This window comes from Nannobrachium achirus (assembly GCF_963921795.1).
Source record: "Nannobrachium achirus genome assembly, chromosome: 3".
NCBI lineage: Eukaryota > Metazoa > Chordata > Actinopteri > Myctophiformes > Myctophidae > Nannobrachium > Nannobrachium achirus.
In genome coordinates, this window is record NC_137812.1 from 19,273,775 (window position 1) to 19,289,789 (window position 16,015).

Consider the following 16,015-nt stretch of genomic DNA (forward strand, 5'->3'; position numbering starts at 1 on the left):
ATTTTCATTTGGAAAATATAGCTTTACAAAATGTCACCTGCTGACCAATGAATGAATGTTGTTGTTATAACGTCAATATTAAAGCAGCATTACATTGTGTTCAAGTCACTAAAAGAGATAGAGGTCTCAGTATCTTACCTGCTTTGATGTTGAAATACTGATGTAGACCTGTCTGTCTGGAGAGACAGTGGAAGAATTATCCTCGCATAATATGTATTTGTTAACTTGTTAACAAGAAAACGAGAGTTCTCGGAGAATGCAACATGCAATGCAGCTTCTGATTGTCAGGTCTGTGCCTTCTTTAAATACAAAACAGAATGGGGGTGTGGTTACAGAAGTCTTCCATGGAAATGTGTGTGTGTGTGTGTGTGTGTGTGTGTGTGTGTGTGTGTGTGTGTGTGTGTGTGTGTAGGTGTGTGTGTGTGTGTGTGTGTGCGTGCGTGCGTGCGTGCGTGCGTGCGTGCGTGCGTGCGTGCGTGCGTGCGTGCGTGTGTGTGTGTGTGTGTGTGTGCCCATATCTAGGCCACCACTTCAATGTTGCGGGGGATTGGGAAGAGCAGGTCGGAGAGCTGACAAAGACTACTCTGTCAGACTCGACCTTATTGAAACATCTCCTCTCCCCATCCTGATGAAATTACAGGCCATCATAGTGGCACTGGTAAAGATCCAACACCTGTTTGCAAACATCCATATACCACAGAACACTCTGACAGAGCTGAACAACAAGACGGTGAGCCTGGTGAGGAAGTGGCTGTGTTTAAATACCCATTCAACTCGCGACATCATCTTTCAGCCCCGCGGGGAGGGAGGACTAGGTGTGCCGAATATTGAATGGATTTACACCGCCACCAGAACCCACCATCTCCTCAACATGCTCAACAGCGATGACACAACTGTTAGAGAAATGGCCCGACAGTCTCTCCTCATGCACCTGCGGCTACAGAGTGTAACATCTAAAATGTATTTGCACAGCACTGTTAATTTAGACTGGTTTGAACACAATTCCACCGATGACAATATGTTTTGTAATATTCCAAATGGGGGGCCGCAACGGCAGTCCAGGGGTGCCGTGAGATCCTTTGATAATATAGCATCATTTTAAACAAAGTAATTTTTCAGTCACTTCTAACCAAAATGGCTATTATCTCAACGTTTTCCTCGCAACATAATCACTTAACTATCGTCACTGTCGGGCAGAAACCTCGTATCTCCAAGTTTCAAATGTGTACGTCTTTTGGTAGAGCAAAGCCCTGCTTCATCATACAAGACTGTCGCACAAAACTAGTGAAAACAGCCTATCTACAAGCACACATCGCGAGGCGTTGTGAAAAATATTTATGGGGTGCCCTGAGACACATAACGTTTGGGAACCCCTGCTCTAAATCTTTGAGTGATAGAAGGTGTTTTTTTCTCCTTTTTTATATTAACCACTGCTGGGAGGCGTTGAAAGCTTGTTGAAAGCTTGTAGATCGGCTATTTTCAGCAAGATCTTTGGTGTAGAGGGGTAAAAGAGCAGACTAAGTACAGAGGGTTAGGGTTAGGGGTTAGGGTTCAAGTGGTTAAATGTCTGAAAACACAAGTTGACATGAATCCAAAATACACTGACGATTGTGCTGTCAAACAATGAAAATATGGAATCTATGATAAGGTCGTGGGGGTCTCTGCTTCATCTCTCTCTCAACTAAGGGGCCTTTGGCCTGAAAACGTTGAAGACCCCTGGCTTAGTTCATTATTTTATTTACAGGTATATCCACCTGTTTCTGCGGGAGTTTACTGGAGATTATTTGGACCTGTTTGGACCACACTTCCGATTTAACAGCAGACATACAAGCTCACGTCGCGTCGCAGATGCAACCTTTGTGAGCTTGTAAATCACACTCGGCTGTGTCTCAGTTGGTCCATTAATGTTCCCCTTTATAATTAACGCCTCAACCACTGAACTGTTCGTGTTTGTTATCATTTTCCAGTTTTGGCATGGACTAGTGATAATGCTGCTTTTGTGTGGTTGCTTGTCACCCGTAATTGAGTGTACATACAGGATACGGTACAGGAGAGCCTATCGTGTGGGTAGGGTATCCCAAGTGTAAGTTTACTCTGGGGTTTTTGGCTGAGGGCCAGAAGGCCCGTGCGCTTAGCCTCGGACTATACACGGCCTGCCTCATACTGTATATAGTAGTGTTTGTTTATAGTAGTGTTTGTCTGTAGTATTGGGTGCTTGCTGTCTCAGTTTTGGCCGGGTAAGGCTAAATACTGGGGTAGTATACACTAGGTTTCCACCCTGTATTAAAAAAAAAAAAGAAAAGAAAGAAAAACAGGGATGAGTGCCACAGGAACAGCCATAGATAGTGTGAATTCTAGCTCCATTACTGTTATTGATGACAGCTCTAGCGAGTCAAGTACAGACATAATAGTGGACAGCGGATCAGATAACAGTCCTGCGGAAAACTCCTATTCCGAATCTGACTCCTCCACATCAAGCAACATAGGTCCCCCCTCCCCTCCTCAGCTCCCCCAGCTCCCCCAGTCGCATCATCTTTCCCTCTGCTACACGCTGTCCTGCGTGCTGACGGCACATTAGTGCCTGATGTGTTATTTCACTGGCAGAAGTTCCCAAAGCATAGGACATGGTGTAGTGACATATTAGTGTGTTTCTGGGGTATCATAGCGTGGTTGGAAATATATATTTATATATATATGTTTTATTCCTCCCCTGGATTCAAACGGTCACGCGGACACTGACATAGCGGGGGTCAGGAGAGGACACGGGTGTCACCTGTTTCTTGTTTTTCCGGAGTGGAATTCGTGCCCTACACCTCCCCCCATTTTTCCCCCAATCAGTCTGTCATCTACGCCATTGGATTGTGAGATCGTGCTTTTCCTGTTCTCTTTCATACACTTTAACTGCATTGTATGTGAGGACAGCTGGCTATAAATAAATAAATAAATAAAGAAAATATACAATTGTCTTTGACCTCGGGCCACGGAGAGGACCGTGCAGGGCCTGGTTGGTACAGCTCTGTCCGTTAGGTGTCCCGTGTGGCTGCTTACATTTATAGTTTCCATACTCAGAGTCAACGGCGGTTTGTCCAGACACGTGCCAGAACACACATAGTCTTATGTTTCATAACCAACTGTATAGTACACATACGGCAGATTACCATTTTCATAATTTTTTCGCCCTTGCGTTTTTCCTTTTTTTGTGCGGCAGTCTCATATGAAACCTAGGATACGGAAGCCAGAACAATTAAGGTCAACGATAATCGCTAGGGTGCTGGCCTGCACTTGGATTTTTGGAACAGGTGTTCGTTTAAACAAACGCGATTGGAAACAGGTGTGTGCACGTGAACTGTTAACCCCAGAAAATTGGCGAACTGTGTGGCTTTGTTTCACTGAAGTGGGGCGCGGGGTGCCACTTGTACAAATAACAGTGCACCCAGCCAAGTTACACCCAAATTACGCAAAGCTGACCATTAAGAAACTTTTGAGGGCACCCACAGACGTCAGGAATACCATTGTTGTTGTATGTGAGGTTTATACGCCTTTAAGACATATCACTGGTTGTACAAATCTCCCGATTACATGAGACGGTGACATGTGAAAGGAATGTAAAGTGTGAATCAGAAAGATTGTTGTATGTGAGATTGCAAGCGAACTGATTGTGTGGAAGGAGAGTGTGTGCGCACTGTTGCAGTAGTTAACGCAGCAGTATTTATTTAAAAATGTATTCATTATTTGTATCCTTTCACTCACTCAGATAAAAAAACAACAACATTATATTCATTATTTGTATCCTTTCACTCACTCAGATAAAAAAAAACATTATATTCATTATTTGTTCCCTTCACTCCACTCACTCAGATAAAAAAAAAAAAAAAAAAGAAGAAAAAAAAAAAAACATTTTATTAATCTGGGAAGCAGAGAGAGAGGTTGTAGATAAGGACACCATAGAGAAGCCAACACAAAGAGAGCTGATGTAACCAGCAGAATGACAGACGAAGAACTGGAGCTGCTACGGGCTAAGAACCGACAACATAGGATCCCCAGAGGAGAGCAACAAGGGATCCTAAAAATAGACTCTGCAGGGCAGCTCAGAGGAGCCAGCAGGTTTCCCACGGAAACCCTCCTTGTGCCCGACACTGAAGAGACCACAAAGGCATTAAAAACGCCAGGTTACACCAAGTCATCTTTGCAAGGCCAACCCCCGGGGTCGTGTGTACCCAGAATCGATTTGACAGACCTAAAGTCTTCAGGTGGGGCTGAGGACATAGACTTGATCACCCTGCAAAACACCCTATTCAACCGACCCATATTACAACCCCTAACTAGACATCCTTCCCAGTCTTTGTACCCACCCCTCCCAGAGTCTTCCACTTTTGTCCCACCCCCACCTTATCACGTTGAATCAACCCTCTACCCTCAGCCTTCTCTGGGGTCGTACGGGTGCTCCACAGTGTGCAAAATGGATATTGTTCTCACTCAGTGGTGTGTCCAGACCAGCCCACCAGAAGCATCAACGATAAACAGGGAGGAGGCCCGTTGTCAAGTTCCAGACAAGATTGTTCCGCAAAGAGTGGGGGGGACAGAGCACAACCAAAATCTAACTCGTCAACAATTTCTGCTGATATTAACCCATTGCAGGCAAAGACTGTGTTTTATCCCCAATCTCAGCAGACTTGCAGGGCCAGCCAGCTGGACGCGAGCCCACCCCAAGCTACAGCTCCTGCAGAGAACCGATGCACCCACTCAATCATCAGCCAGGAAGAGGCGCAAGTGCGGCACCTGGAGCAAGAAGTCCTGGGGCTGCGTGAACAAATGGAGAACCTGAGGGCCGTCCACGTCAGGATGGAAGACAGTCGGGAGAATGGACGTGATCGGAGCAGTGGACAAGGTCAAAACTCCCTCGCCCCGCAACCCCCTACCCGGCAAGATGAGGGAAGAAGAGGACATTGTGGAGTATGAGCAGAGGCTCAGAAAATGCTGGCGGACTCACATGCCAGGGGTGGACTCGTATGACTGCAGCATGGGTGAGATTCTGTTTGCCCAGACAATGCTGGAGGGCCTCCCAGAAACAATCAACAAACAAGTCCGTACGACCACGGTGGGCTGGGCAGAGAAAACGGCAAAGGAACTGATTCCAATCATACAGCACGCCATTGAAATTGACCAGGAGAAGAAACGGAAGAAGAAAGAGAACAAGGAGTCTTTGGAGATGGCTGATTTGCAGCCCCTCCAGGGAGGCCTGTATGGAGGACACTGCTGTGTTACTGAAGGCCTTGGAGGGTCATCAGGTATCAAAAGAAAAAGCCCAACTTGTCTGGGAAAAAAGTCATCTATTTGAGGCATGTTTTGGGAGGGAAACGAACGGAGTCTCTCTGATGACAGAATCCGTTCCATTACTGAAATTCCGCAACCTGCAACTATCTCAGATATGTCATGATATAGTCATGATAGGATACTGTAGAATTTTGGATAGCTGTTTTTGCAGAAACTGCTGCCCCTCTCAGACGTATCACAGGAAAGGCAAAAGAGGGACAGAGGAAGTTAGAGTGGGATGAGGAAAGTCATGATAGTTTTGTTGCACTAAAACGCGGCCTGATGACAGCCCCAGCTTTGGGGCTGCCTGATTATGACAAGAAGTTTTAACTGTTCATTGCCGAAAGAAAAGGTTTTGCCAGCGCTGTCATTACTCAAAAACATTTGGGTAAGAACAGACCAATAGCTTGGTGTAGTACTAAATCAGATCCAGTAGTACAGGGCCTGCCAGGATGCATGAGAGGAGTCGCGGCAGCTGCTTTCGCTGTAGAGACTTCATCACCCTTAGTTTTAGGGCATCCTACTAAACTTCACGTGTCACACGCTGTTTCCGCCCTGTTGGAACCACATATATGGAGTACAACATTTGACAGCCAGATGAAGGTCTGATTACGACGTAATTTTAATGCAGCCACACATAACAATAGTTCGGTGTAACATTGTTAATCCAGCTGAGTGTGCTTCAATGCCGTGCGACGGCACACCGCACCATGACTGTCTCGAGGTAATACAGCAAGAAAGTAGACCTAGGACTGATTTAATGGACACTCCTTTGTCTGACTCTGATTTTGTCTTTTATGTTGGAGGATCTAGCACACGGGCGCCGGATGGAAGAGGTCTGCTGACGGGCTATGCGGTCATTAACGACCATGGAGTCGTGGAAGCGGGCAAATTGCCAAATCACTGGTTGGCGCAGAAGGCGGGACTACACGGTTTAGCTAGGGCCTGTATATTGGCCTGTGGTAAGGCAGTCACAATACACTCGGATTTGTCCTATGCAGTGGGAACAGCTTTTGACCACGGGACACGCTGGCTCAGACGGGGTTTTGAAACTTGCTTTGGAAAAGATATAGCCAATGCTGCGGAAATCCGGGCATTGTTAGAGGCTATTCTGTTACCATCTAGAATAGCCATTTGTAAATGCCAAGCACACACTAGCCTTAAGGATCCGGTCTTGTGCGGAAACGCAAGAATGGATGTAGCAGTTAAGCTGGCTGCGAACCCTAGCACTACAGCATCTGACATGTTTAATTTTTCTTCCCCTGCTGACCTCACCCTTTTTCCTGTTGTAACTAGGGCAGAGGCCAGGCGAGCGGCACTGTTGCCTCTCGGTGGAGGAGCTGATAAAGTGTCGCATAATGTCAAGCTCAAACTGGTATGAGATGGTCTGATTGTGTGCCTCTAGTGCTGGTGAGCCTGCGCCACTCCCCCGGCCCTAAACATAGGGCCGGACTCACCCCTCACAAACTAGTCACTGGACAACCCATGGTGACGCCTCTTAACTTACCTCCTAGGACTGAAAATGACTCAGACTGTTGACTCAGACTTGGCAAAATGTATTATGGGTATCAACAGAATTGTTAACAAAATGCATTCACAGGTACTCGAGGCTCAGCCACCACCAGTCTATTAACCCCTCACACCCCTATTAACCCCTATTAACCCCTCACACACTCAGGGCCTGGAAATTGGCTCTACGTCAAGGTACGTGATCCCCGGAAATGGCACGAGCCCCGATAGACAGGTCCGCACAAAGTCTGGCTGGTGACACCGGTCGCCTGCCGAATTGGCGGTCCGTCGTGTGGGAGGTGGATTCACGCAAGCCACTGCAGGCGGGCCACAGAGATCCAGCCGGAAGGAGCGGCAGAGGAAGCTTCCCTACATGAGGCTCCCCTACAGGATGGCCCACCGGAAGCAGGGAACTCGCCAGAGAGAGAGAAAGATCAGTGTTTTTCTGCGTGACGGTCGTCTCCCTGACTTATTACCTCGAGGGAAGGAAAGTACATGCAACGTTAACGGCACCTACATACACTCCACCACAACACTCGCATGACAGTGAGCCCCCTAGTTTTTGCAACATGAAAACAGCAATGAACAAGACCAACAATGTCTCTGATGTGGAACTGTTGGATAACCAGTTGCAAATGTCTCAAGTTAATATGACTATCCCTGACCCCCTTCCTACCCATATTCCCCCCGGAGTTGAAGTTTGTATGTTCTATCGGCCAGGAGCGTCAAAGAGCGCCTGGAACGTATGCTCGGACATAATGGACAATGATGGGACTCACTGTCAGTTCGGTTTTTACTTCACGCTCACACCCCATTGCTTGAAACAACCCCAGTCAACTAGTATAGACACACACACACGTAGATGAGCCCAGTCCTCCATGGTGGGATACACCTGGACTGGAAGGGAACCGAGGTTCCATGTTGACAGGAAACGTCGAAAGAGAAGATTTTTGCGCCCTCGGCCACAGTGCATTCCGGTTAGTTGTCAATTGTTAGTAATTGACAAAAGGGAGGGATGTGGAGGCCGAGTGTTTTTAGTAGCCTGATTAAGCAGATTTCATTATATGCATGTGTGTCTTAGAATGGCAGTTTAAGATACTGTATCATCCTTATACTTAATATATATATATATGTGTCTTAGAATAGCGGTTTGAGATACTGTATCGTCATTATACTCATTATATGCGTTGTGCCTTAGAATATCAGTTCAAGATACTGTACCACCAATATACTGAAATATAACCATGTGTGCCATGACATTATTATTCATTGAAGTAGTACATTACGTATATAAGATAAGTAGTCAAGTGTGTTTTATGTTATTATGCTTTAACCACTAAAGATAGCTATATATATGCCACAAAGTCGTTTGTGTCTTAATATGTGCTTAGTGAGTGTTCTGCAGGAAGGCACACAGCCTGTCGCAAGAAGGGCCTCCGGGCTATATATAACCACACTGCATGCACTAGCCCCTAAGGCCGTCTAGCAGGCAGGATGAGGTTAACAATACACACACACATTTGGTAAGGATAAGGGCACTCAGGGAGAGACATATGACGGAATTAAAGCTCAGGTCAGGCAGACGCTGCACTATGCGGTGCCACTAGTAACCATATTTATGAGCTGTTGCAAGCTGGCCTATAGGGTATCATAGGAAGGAACCGAACTAGACACGTAGACAGCCCTACCCTCTCCCAGAGGAGAAGGCCCAAAATCCTTTATATGGTGGTATATTCTATTGTTTTAGAGATTCTTATTTCAGTGGTTGGGGGCATGCGTACAAGTGGCTAAATATGTCATTTTACACAGAATAAGTCCATTCCCAAGATACACCACAATCTTTCATGGTTGGATGTGATTTATGGGGGCTAGAAGTGTTACTGTAAATAGCAATAAAGAAACTGCTGGCTTGTTGTGTCTAAAAAGACATATTTAGCCACTTGTGCGCATGCCCCCATGCTTACACATGCCCCACATTTTAGCACGGTAAACACGATAAAACAATAGAACGAAACAAATGAAAACATTTTAACGCTCACTTTTTTCGTTTCTCTAATTACAATCTAACATATGAACCCTTGTTGTAAAAATCACACCCGTGTGAACTGAGTGGTGGTTCCCCCCCCCCCCCCCCCCCTTCCCCCCTGTGTGTGTGTGTGTGTGTGTGTGTGTGTGTGTGTGTGTGTGTGTGTGTGTGCGTGTGTGTGTGTGTGTGTGTGTGTGCCTGGTCTGGCCTGGCCTGAACAACAGCGCCCCTCCCTTAACATGTGTGGTCAGAAAAGGTTACTGCAGGCTACAGACAGACAGACAGACAGACACACACGCAGACAGACAGACAGACAGACCCACACACACGGCCACGTATAGGAGCGTTGTGACCACCGCTCAAAAAAACAAAGTTGTCCTTTAATGTTGACGAATCAGGTTGTTTGTTAAGCTGAGACTAGCTGTTGTTTCACCATGCAGACATCTGACTATGTTACCATGAGTCCTGCTGGAAGCGTTGGACTTCAGCCTAGCGGTGGTCGTGTGCCGCCAGACAAGACAGGAGCAGCAGTGTCTACACCACCTCCTCCTCCTCCTCCTCCTCCTCCACCACCTCCACCTCCACCTCCACCCGCCCTCTCCAACCAAATCCACCTGACGCATGGCGAGCCTGCTGATGACAGCAGTGACTATGTGAATGTCAGCATGACGATGGCAGAACCCGGGTCTACAGGAAGCCCCCATCTATACGATCACCTGCAGTCCATCAACCATTAACAACACATCTGGAAAGCATTAAAGGGATATTTCACTTTCAAATGTGGGGTAAATATGTGGGGTAATTTTAACATCTACTCTGACTTTTGTGAGGAGTGCATATAGTTTGCTTGATTCAGTATTTAGATATTTGATATTCATTTTTATCAGACACACCCCCTTCCTATACAAACCATTGTAACTTCAAATTCCATTATGACAAAAAAGGTAATTGATCATTAAAAAAAGAACATTAAAAAAGTAGGCTATTTGACTTGTCAACTCACCACCTCCTAACATAACCTTTGCAGCCAAACAGAAAACAATGGCACCTTGTTGGTGTGGATGTGCATGCTACCATTTGTTCATAAAAAATACCAGAACTATTACTTTCCAAAGTAATTAGTGAACCTGAGCAGGTGAATCCACCAGTCTTGCCAGGTGAGCAGTTGTTTTCAGTTGAGTCACACTGTCACAGTCCATGACAAGGAACTCCTTGGTGCAGATTGGTCTCTTTGCATATCCATAGAGCTCCCCCTGCAGGGCTAAAGGAGCACCACAGCCTTACCACATCTGCATCCTGCCAGTCAAAGTCAGCATCAGGACCACGACTGATTGGACAGTGGACTTCACCTTCTCTCTGTATTAGCTCACCTCTACTCAAATCAACGTGATTATTTAATTCACCCTGAAATACATATTGTGTTCTATGGTAGAGAGGCTTTAACAGTTTAAAATATTTTTTTTTTTAAATTCATGTTTTAGCTTAAGTAAACATTAGTTTATAATGAAATAAAGAAATAAATGAAAATAAATTGGTGAGAATGTGTTGCATAATTACATATTACAGTATGTTATACAGGTATTGAAACAGTAGTCAAAGGTTATCAATAATGTAAATACTGCTAATATGATTTCAAGTATTTTTCCACTGTTTATTTGGCAATCAATCAATCAATCAATCAATCAATCAATCAATCAATCAATCAATGTTTTGAGAGTCTCGTATTTTTTGAAAAGCCAGGTGTGTTCTGCTTCTGGTACACATCTGACATGTGTCTGTTATGTCTGATGGAATCAACTCAATCAAGACATTTTCTGGAGTGGACACCGTTCAGAAGTAGCTGGAATTGAGGGATTCTCTGTCACGCACGGTGACATCTCTTGCTGCGTTGAAGATGCTGCACCCATAGTGCATTGTGGGATGGTCTTACAGCTAAGCGTGGCCACCAGTTGTCTCCGGAAAATCTTACAAAGGAATATGTAGATGAGCTTATCCAGACACACACTGGTGGCCGACAGCCGAAGGGTGATCTCCTTGGCGATGTGAATGGCGTTCTCCACTTTGCAGTCGATAACCGTGTTTCCGGTTTGATATATGAGTGCGTAGGGAACAAAGACAAAGTTGAGGGGGGCGAAGCAGATAAAAAACACTGCTGCCACCACAAAGACTTTAGCTTTGCTTCTGTGACTGGTCGCTTGGGAGCTGCTCCCGGAGGCTTTGCAGGACTTGTACACCTTCCTGCCGATGGAGGTGTAGCAGACCACCATCAGAGCCAGGGTACCCCAGAACACCACCTGGAAAACAACAGAGGAAGCATGACAAAACACTGAGATGCTGAGTTTGGACCTCAATTTACTTCCACACACTCTCATTGTCTTTGATTGATTGATTGATTGATTGATTGATTGATTGAAGAATGTATTAGAAGGTTGCATAGGAAAAGGCACAGTTTCATCATCACCGTACAGTTCACTGTCTGGTACAAGGGCAACTAAAAGAAGATCCTAGTAAGCTTAACAGCTTTTTTTTTACACAGGAACCCTTTATGTATCTCATATAACATTGAAAGACAGAAGGATAGAACACAGTACTATGCAGAGGATATCATCAATAACAAAGAGAAAGAAAAAAGAAGCAGTTATTAAAAATAAACGTATAAATAACAAAAGATATTACAGTGGAAAGTGGGGGTGTTACAAAAGCAGTTGAGCAGGAACCAAACGTCATATAGGAATTATGTGTTGGGTCATGGAATTGTGTTCAGAAACATTGCAATGCAATGCTTTTAGTTTTCTTGGGCAGCAGTGGCCGGGAGGGCAGGTACAATCTGGGTGGGGAAGTGATTAGCCACCATTCGCCTCATCAGTGGTGAGTGGCAGGGACGTGCTGCCCATTGGGAAAAGCGGGACAACTCCCGAACGGCTGGTTCATTCCCAGCCAGTCCAGGCTGGGAAATAAAAATAAAATGTCGGCCTTCGTTCCATTTTGGGGGCTGGGCGGCCAACAAAGTAAATCGTCACTGTCGGGCACAAACCTTGTATCTCCAAGTTTCAAATTTGTAAATGTTTTCGCAAAGCAAAGCCCTGCTTCATCATACAAGGCCGTCGCACAAAAGTAGTGAAAACAGCAGATTTACAAGCACACAACGCCTCGCAACGCGAGGCGTTGTGTGCTTGTAGATCGGCTGTTTTCACTAGTTTAAATCATTTTTAAAACGAAAAATACAAAACAAACGGTTTTGGACGTACAATGTTTCCAGCCGACAACGACGAAATATAACTCATGTACAGTAATTGGCCCACTGGCTTCTCACTTGTCATGATCTGAAATGGCAAATCTTTGAGTAGCAGCAGCGCTATAGAGAGAGATCTCTCTATAGCGCGCAATGAGGGCCTCTCCAACTCTTTTCCCCGAGCTGAATCAGGGGCCCAGCACGTCCCTGGTGAGTGGTGATCACTTTGGCTCATCTGAGTGCACAAATGGCTTTATACCTTCCTTTAGCTTTTAATTCTGAAAACATGGCTGAGTGCAAAACATTAAGAACAAATGCGGGATCGATAGGGTCATTGTTGAAAAGGTTAGAGTGAAGTAACAAATAACTTTCCACTGATATAAAATGGCAAACAGTAATACGGTATATCACAACAGTTACAGTATTTTTTCTTTAGACCATTACAGTGCGTTAACGTTTAGATGTGTTACCTGACAGACGTATTTGGATCCCGCATACAAGATCAGTCCAAACTCGCTCTTCAGGGACATGCACCACACCACTCCAGAGAGCTGTGGTGGCTTGTTAGACAGGATGATGTTGGCCAGCGCTAGAGATAACATCACCACCCAGACAGCTGCACTCAACCCCCGACCAACCCTGACCTTCTGCAGAGCGTATTTCCCATAAGGCCGGACTATCTTCAGGTAGCGGTCCAAGCTGATGAGGCCCAGAAAGAAAACGCTGATGTACACGGAGAGGTAGAACAGAATGGCTGAGTATCGACAGTAGATGACACGCAGGCGCCAGGAGCCCACACCCGCATCATTCAGAATCTTCACAGGGATGGTCAGAGTCATAAGTATGTCAGCCAACACCTATTGGTGAAGAAACATATTATTAATCACTTTGAAGCTTTTTTATTATTATTGAAAGGACAACTTTGTTTTTTAACAACTAGCGTTAATATTTTACATTGTAATTAAAGAAAAGAAGTAAAGAAAAGATGAGTGTTACAATGTTTTCATTTACTTCTCTCTATCATATTATCCATTTTAGAGAGTTTGATTTCAGTGGTTGGGGTCATGCGTGCAAGTGGCTAAATATGTCTTTTTAGACAAAATGAGACGACAAATTCTTTATTATTTACAGCAACACTACTAGCCCCCATAAGTCACACCTAACCATGAAAGGAAACCATGCGATGCATGTAGGGGATGGGCTTATTGTGTCTAAATAGACACTTAGCCACTTGTATGCCCCCAACCACTAAAATCAAACTCGCTATTGGCTAAAATTATGGAAAGAAGTAAATGAAAACATTTTAACACTCATCTTTTATTTTCTCTAATTACAATCTAAAATATGAACCCTTGTTGTAAAAAAACAAAGTTGTCCTTTAAATATATTTCTTCACTGATAAATATATTGCCAGTCCCTTCACTCACCACATTCTTTAGATAGACTACAAATGTGGAGGCAGTTGGGATGTTGAAGATGACCCGTGCAGCCAGGCTGTTCAGTACCAGGGACACTAGAAAGATGATACTATACAGACAAGGAGTAACCACTGCAGTCACAATGGGATCTCGAATGCACTCGGTGGAGTTGCTGGGTATTGTTGTGTTCATCTTCACAACCTAGGTGGGCCTAGAGAGTGGAAAGGAGTTCAGAGAGATGAAAAGAAAGATTATGGAATGGGGGGAAAATTATTGGTGAGCAATTGGGTGGCAATACACAACTGACAAAACCTTATTTTCAGTTTCAAGTTATACTACTATTGTTGTGCAGCAGATCTATGCATCAAACATAGTCAACAAAACAACAACTGCAATAAATACTGTTCTTTTCAAATATTAACATTTTTACTCATTTGTCATCATAATATATTCAAATGTCGCTGCACTTGTGTGGAATCCAGTGCGCAAGCATGGATGGCCATATCAGTAACTTGTTATGTGGTTTCCCCTGCAGGGCAACCAGACTGTCCGACTTATTTCCATCCTCCATCTACCATCATCTTCTAAGTGCTATTCCTCCCACAGTTTTGGTGGCATGCACTTGGGCCATTATGTCAAATCGACCGGCTTCATCGGGACACGCATGCGTGCTATTTTGCTAAAAGATACGTAATATATTATAGTTTAATTCATATAAATGTATTCGTGAATTAATTTTCTCCATTGACTTTAATTAATCCTAAATATGGAGATGGCTGACATCATAATATGTCTGACATCACATGAGACTGACACAGTATGTCTATATATGTGCATAGTGTTGGGAGAGGGAGGTGCGCTTCAGCTCTTTTGCAACCAGAACAGTTGATATCTTTGTTTGATGAGACTCGTGTGGTAGTGCTCATTATTTGCACGGGTAGAAAGCTACCAATCAGATTGCTTTGTCAGAGCTACCTGTTGTATAATCCTAGTTACTCACCTGTCTCCACTCCCTCATCAGCCCAACAGTGCCATCCCATTCCACACATGTGAACACTTCTGCAAATAACCTGCTCCCTATAGACGGGTTTCTGGTCCACGTCACACTGATGGGTCGGTACCAAAATTAGCCAATAAATAGAAACCATGCAGCGCTCCCCAAAACAACAGGTTTGGGGATTGGACGGAATTGATTACATGATACAGTCAGCTGTGCATTTAGTCTCAATGTTTGTAAACAAGAAACCCGTCTATAAGACTGGACTCATTGCACAGAGTAATTGTCAGTTCATAACCTTGCTGTCATGATGTGCTGCCTTGCATACTCATGTGTTCTGCTACAATGCTGTAAGGTTTGCCAGATTCTGCCATAAGATCTACTTTGTTCGTTGTGGCTCTGCTTCCGGGTTCAATCGGCTCTGCATCCACGAATGTGGAAGTTCTTGACCTCCTACTTCCCAGTAACAACTGCTGTCAGCTACAACTTACTGTAGGTCAGCAGGTCATTGAGTGAACTGTTTCTCAACTCGTGGTCCATGACATGATTAACGAGTAGGGATGCTCCGATCGATCGATTTATTCAATTAATGACGCGATCGGTGATCGGCCGTCACCGATCCGGAAAACCGATCTTTTATAATATAGCTTTTTTGATGCACTTTTACTTTTCTGGACTTTTACTTGTAACAGAGTATATCTACAGAGTATTTTTTTCCACCACTGGGCAGGACTAATATTATTAATACATTTTGGTTATGTGCAATAATGCAACTGCAGTCGTCCTTTGTTAGGTATATTAGTTTAAATATTTTTTAATTCCTGTTTCTATAATAAAACTATGTTTAACTAACATAATAACTGATCTCAATACGTAATTAATCAATAATCATCTATAACAGAGGTTAAATATTTTCCTTTGAAAATAAATCGGTATCGGTATCGGCAGATCATGAAAAAATAAATCGGTGATTGGAATCGGCCTCCAAAAGCGTGATCGGAGAATCCCTATTAACGAGTGGTCCATATGTCTGTCTCCTCTTGGCTATAGTGGAGTCTCATGTCGTCATTTTCTGGCCGCAGGGCTGTGTCACTGCTGCGACAGACAAGCATTGCTTTCTGCATACACACAACATAATAGTTATAAGAGCTAAAATACACATAACCCTCTATAAGACTGTTTGGTTTGTCCGGAAGTTCTCTTTCTTCACTGTCATCCTCAAATACTTAATGATGACAGTGCTCTACCCAGTTCCATGTAGGCTACACAAATACATAAGGCTGAGATTTCACTTCCTTATTTCTTTTTCTCAGTTCTCTGTCTACTGGAAAGGTCCCTGATGCAATCATGTACGGATACCAGCACAACAAATGTCATCCCAACCCCAAAATAATAATAAAAAAGTAATATTTAGGATAGATTATGCACACATTATAAGCAAAATACAAAATGTTCCACGGACATGGACAAGTCTTGTCACGGACACATTTTGTCCATGTACGGACATGTTGATGACCCCT

At 44.3% G+C, this 16,015-nt stretch overlaps 1 protein-coding gene across 1 annotated transcript; it reads right to left on the reverse strand.

Annotated features, from left to right (window-relative positions):
• Nucleotides 1-9,966: 9,966 nt before the first annotated feature.
• On the reverse strand, nucleotides 9,967-13,690 carry LOC308282063 (P2Y purinoceptor 12-like; the record flags this gene model as incomplete). Its single annotated transcript, XM_080722409.1, has 4 exons — nucleotides 9,967-10,109; nucleotides 10,818-11,142; nucleotides 12,551-12,937; nucleotides 13,508-13,690. 4 exons carry the CDS (start codon nucleotides 13,688-13,690, stop codon nucleotides 9,967-9,969), a joined length of 1,038 nt encoding a protein of 345 aa, XP_080578535.1.
• Nucleotides 13,691-16,015: the final 2,325 nt, after the last annotated feature.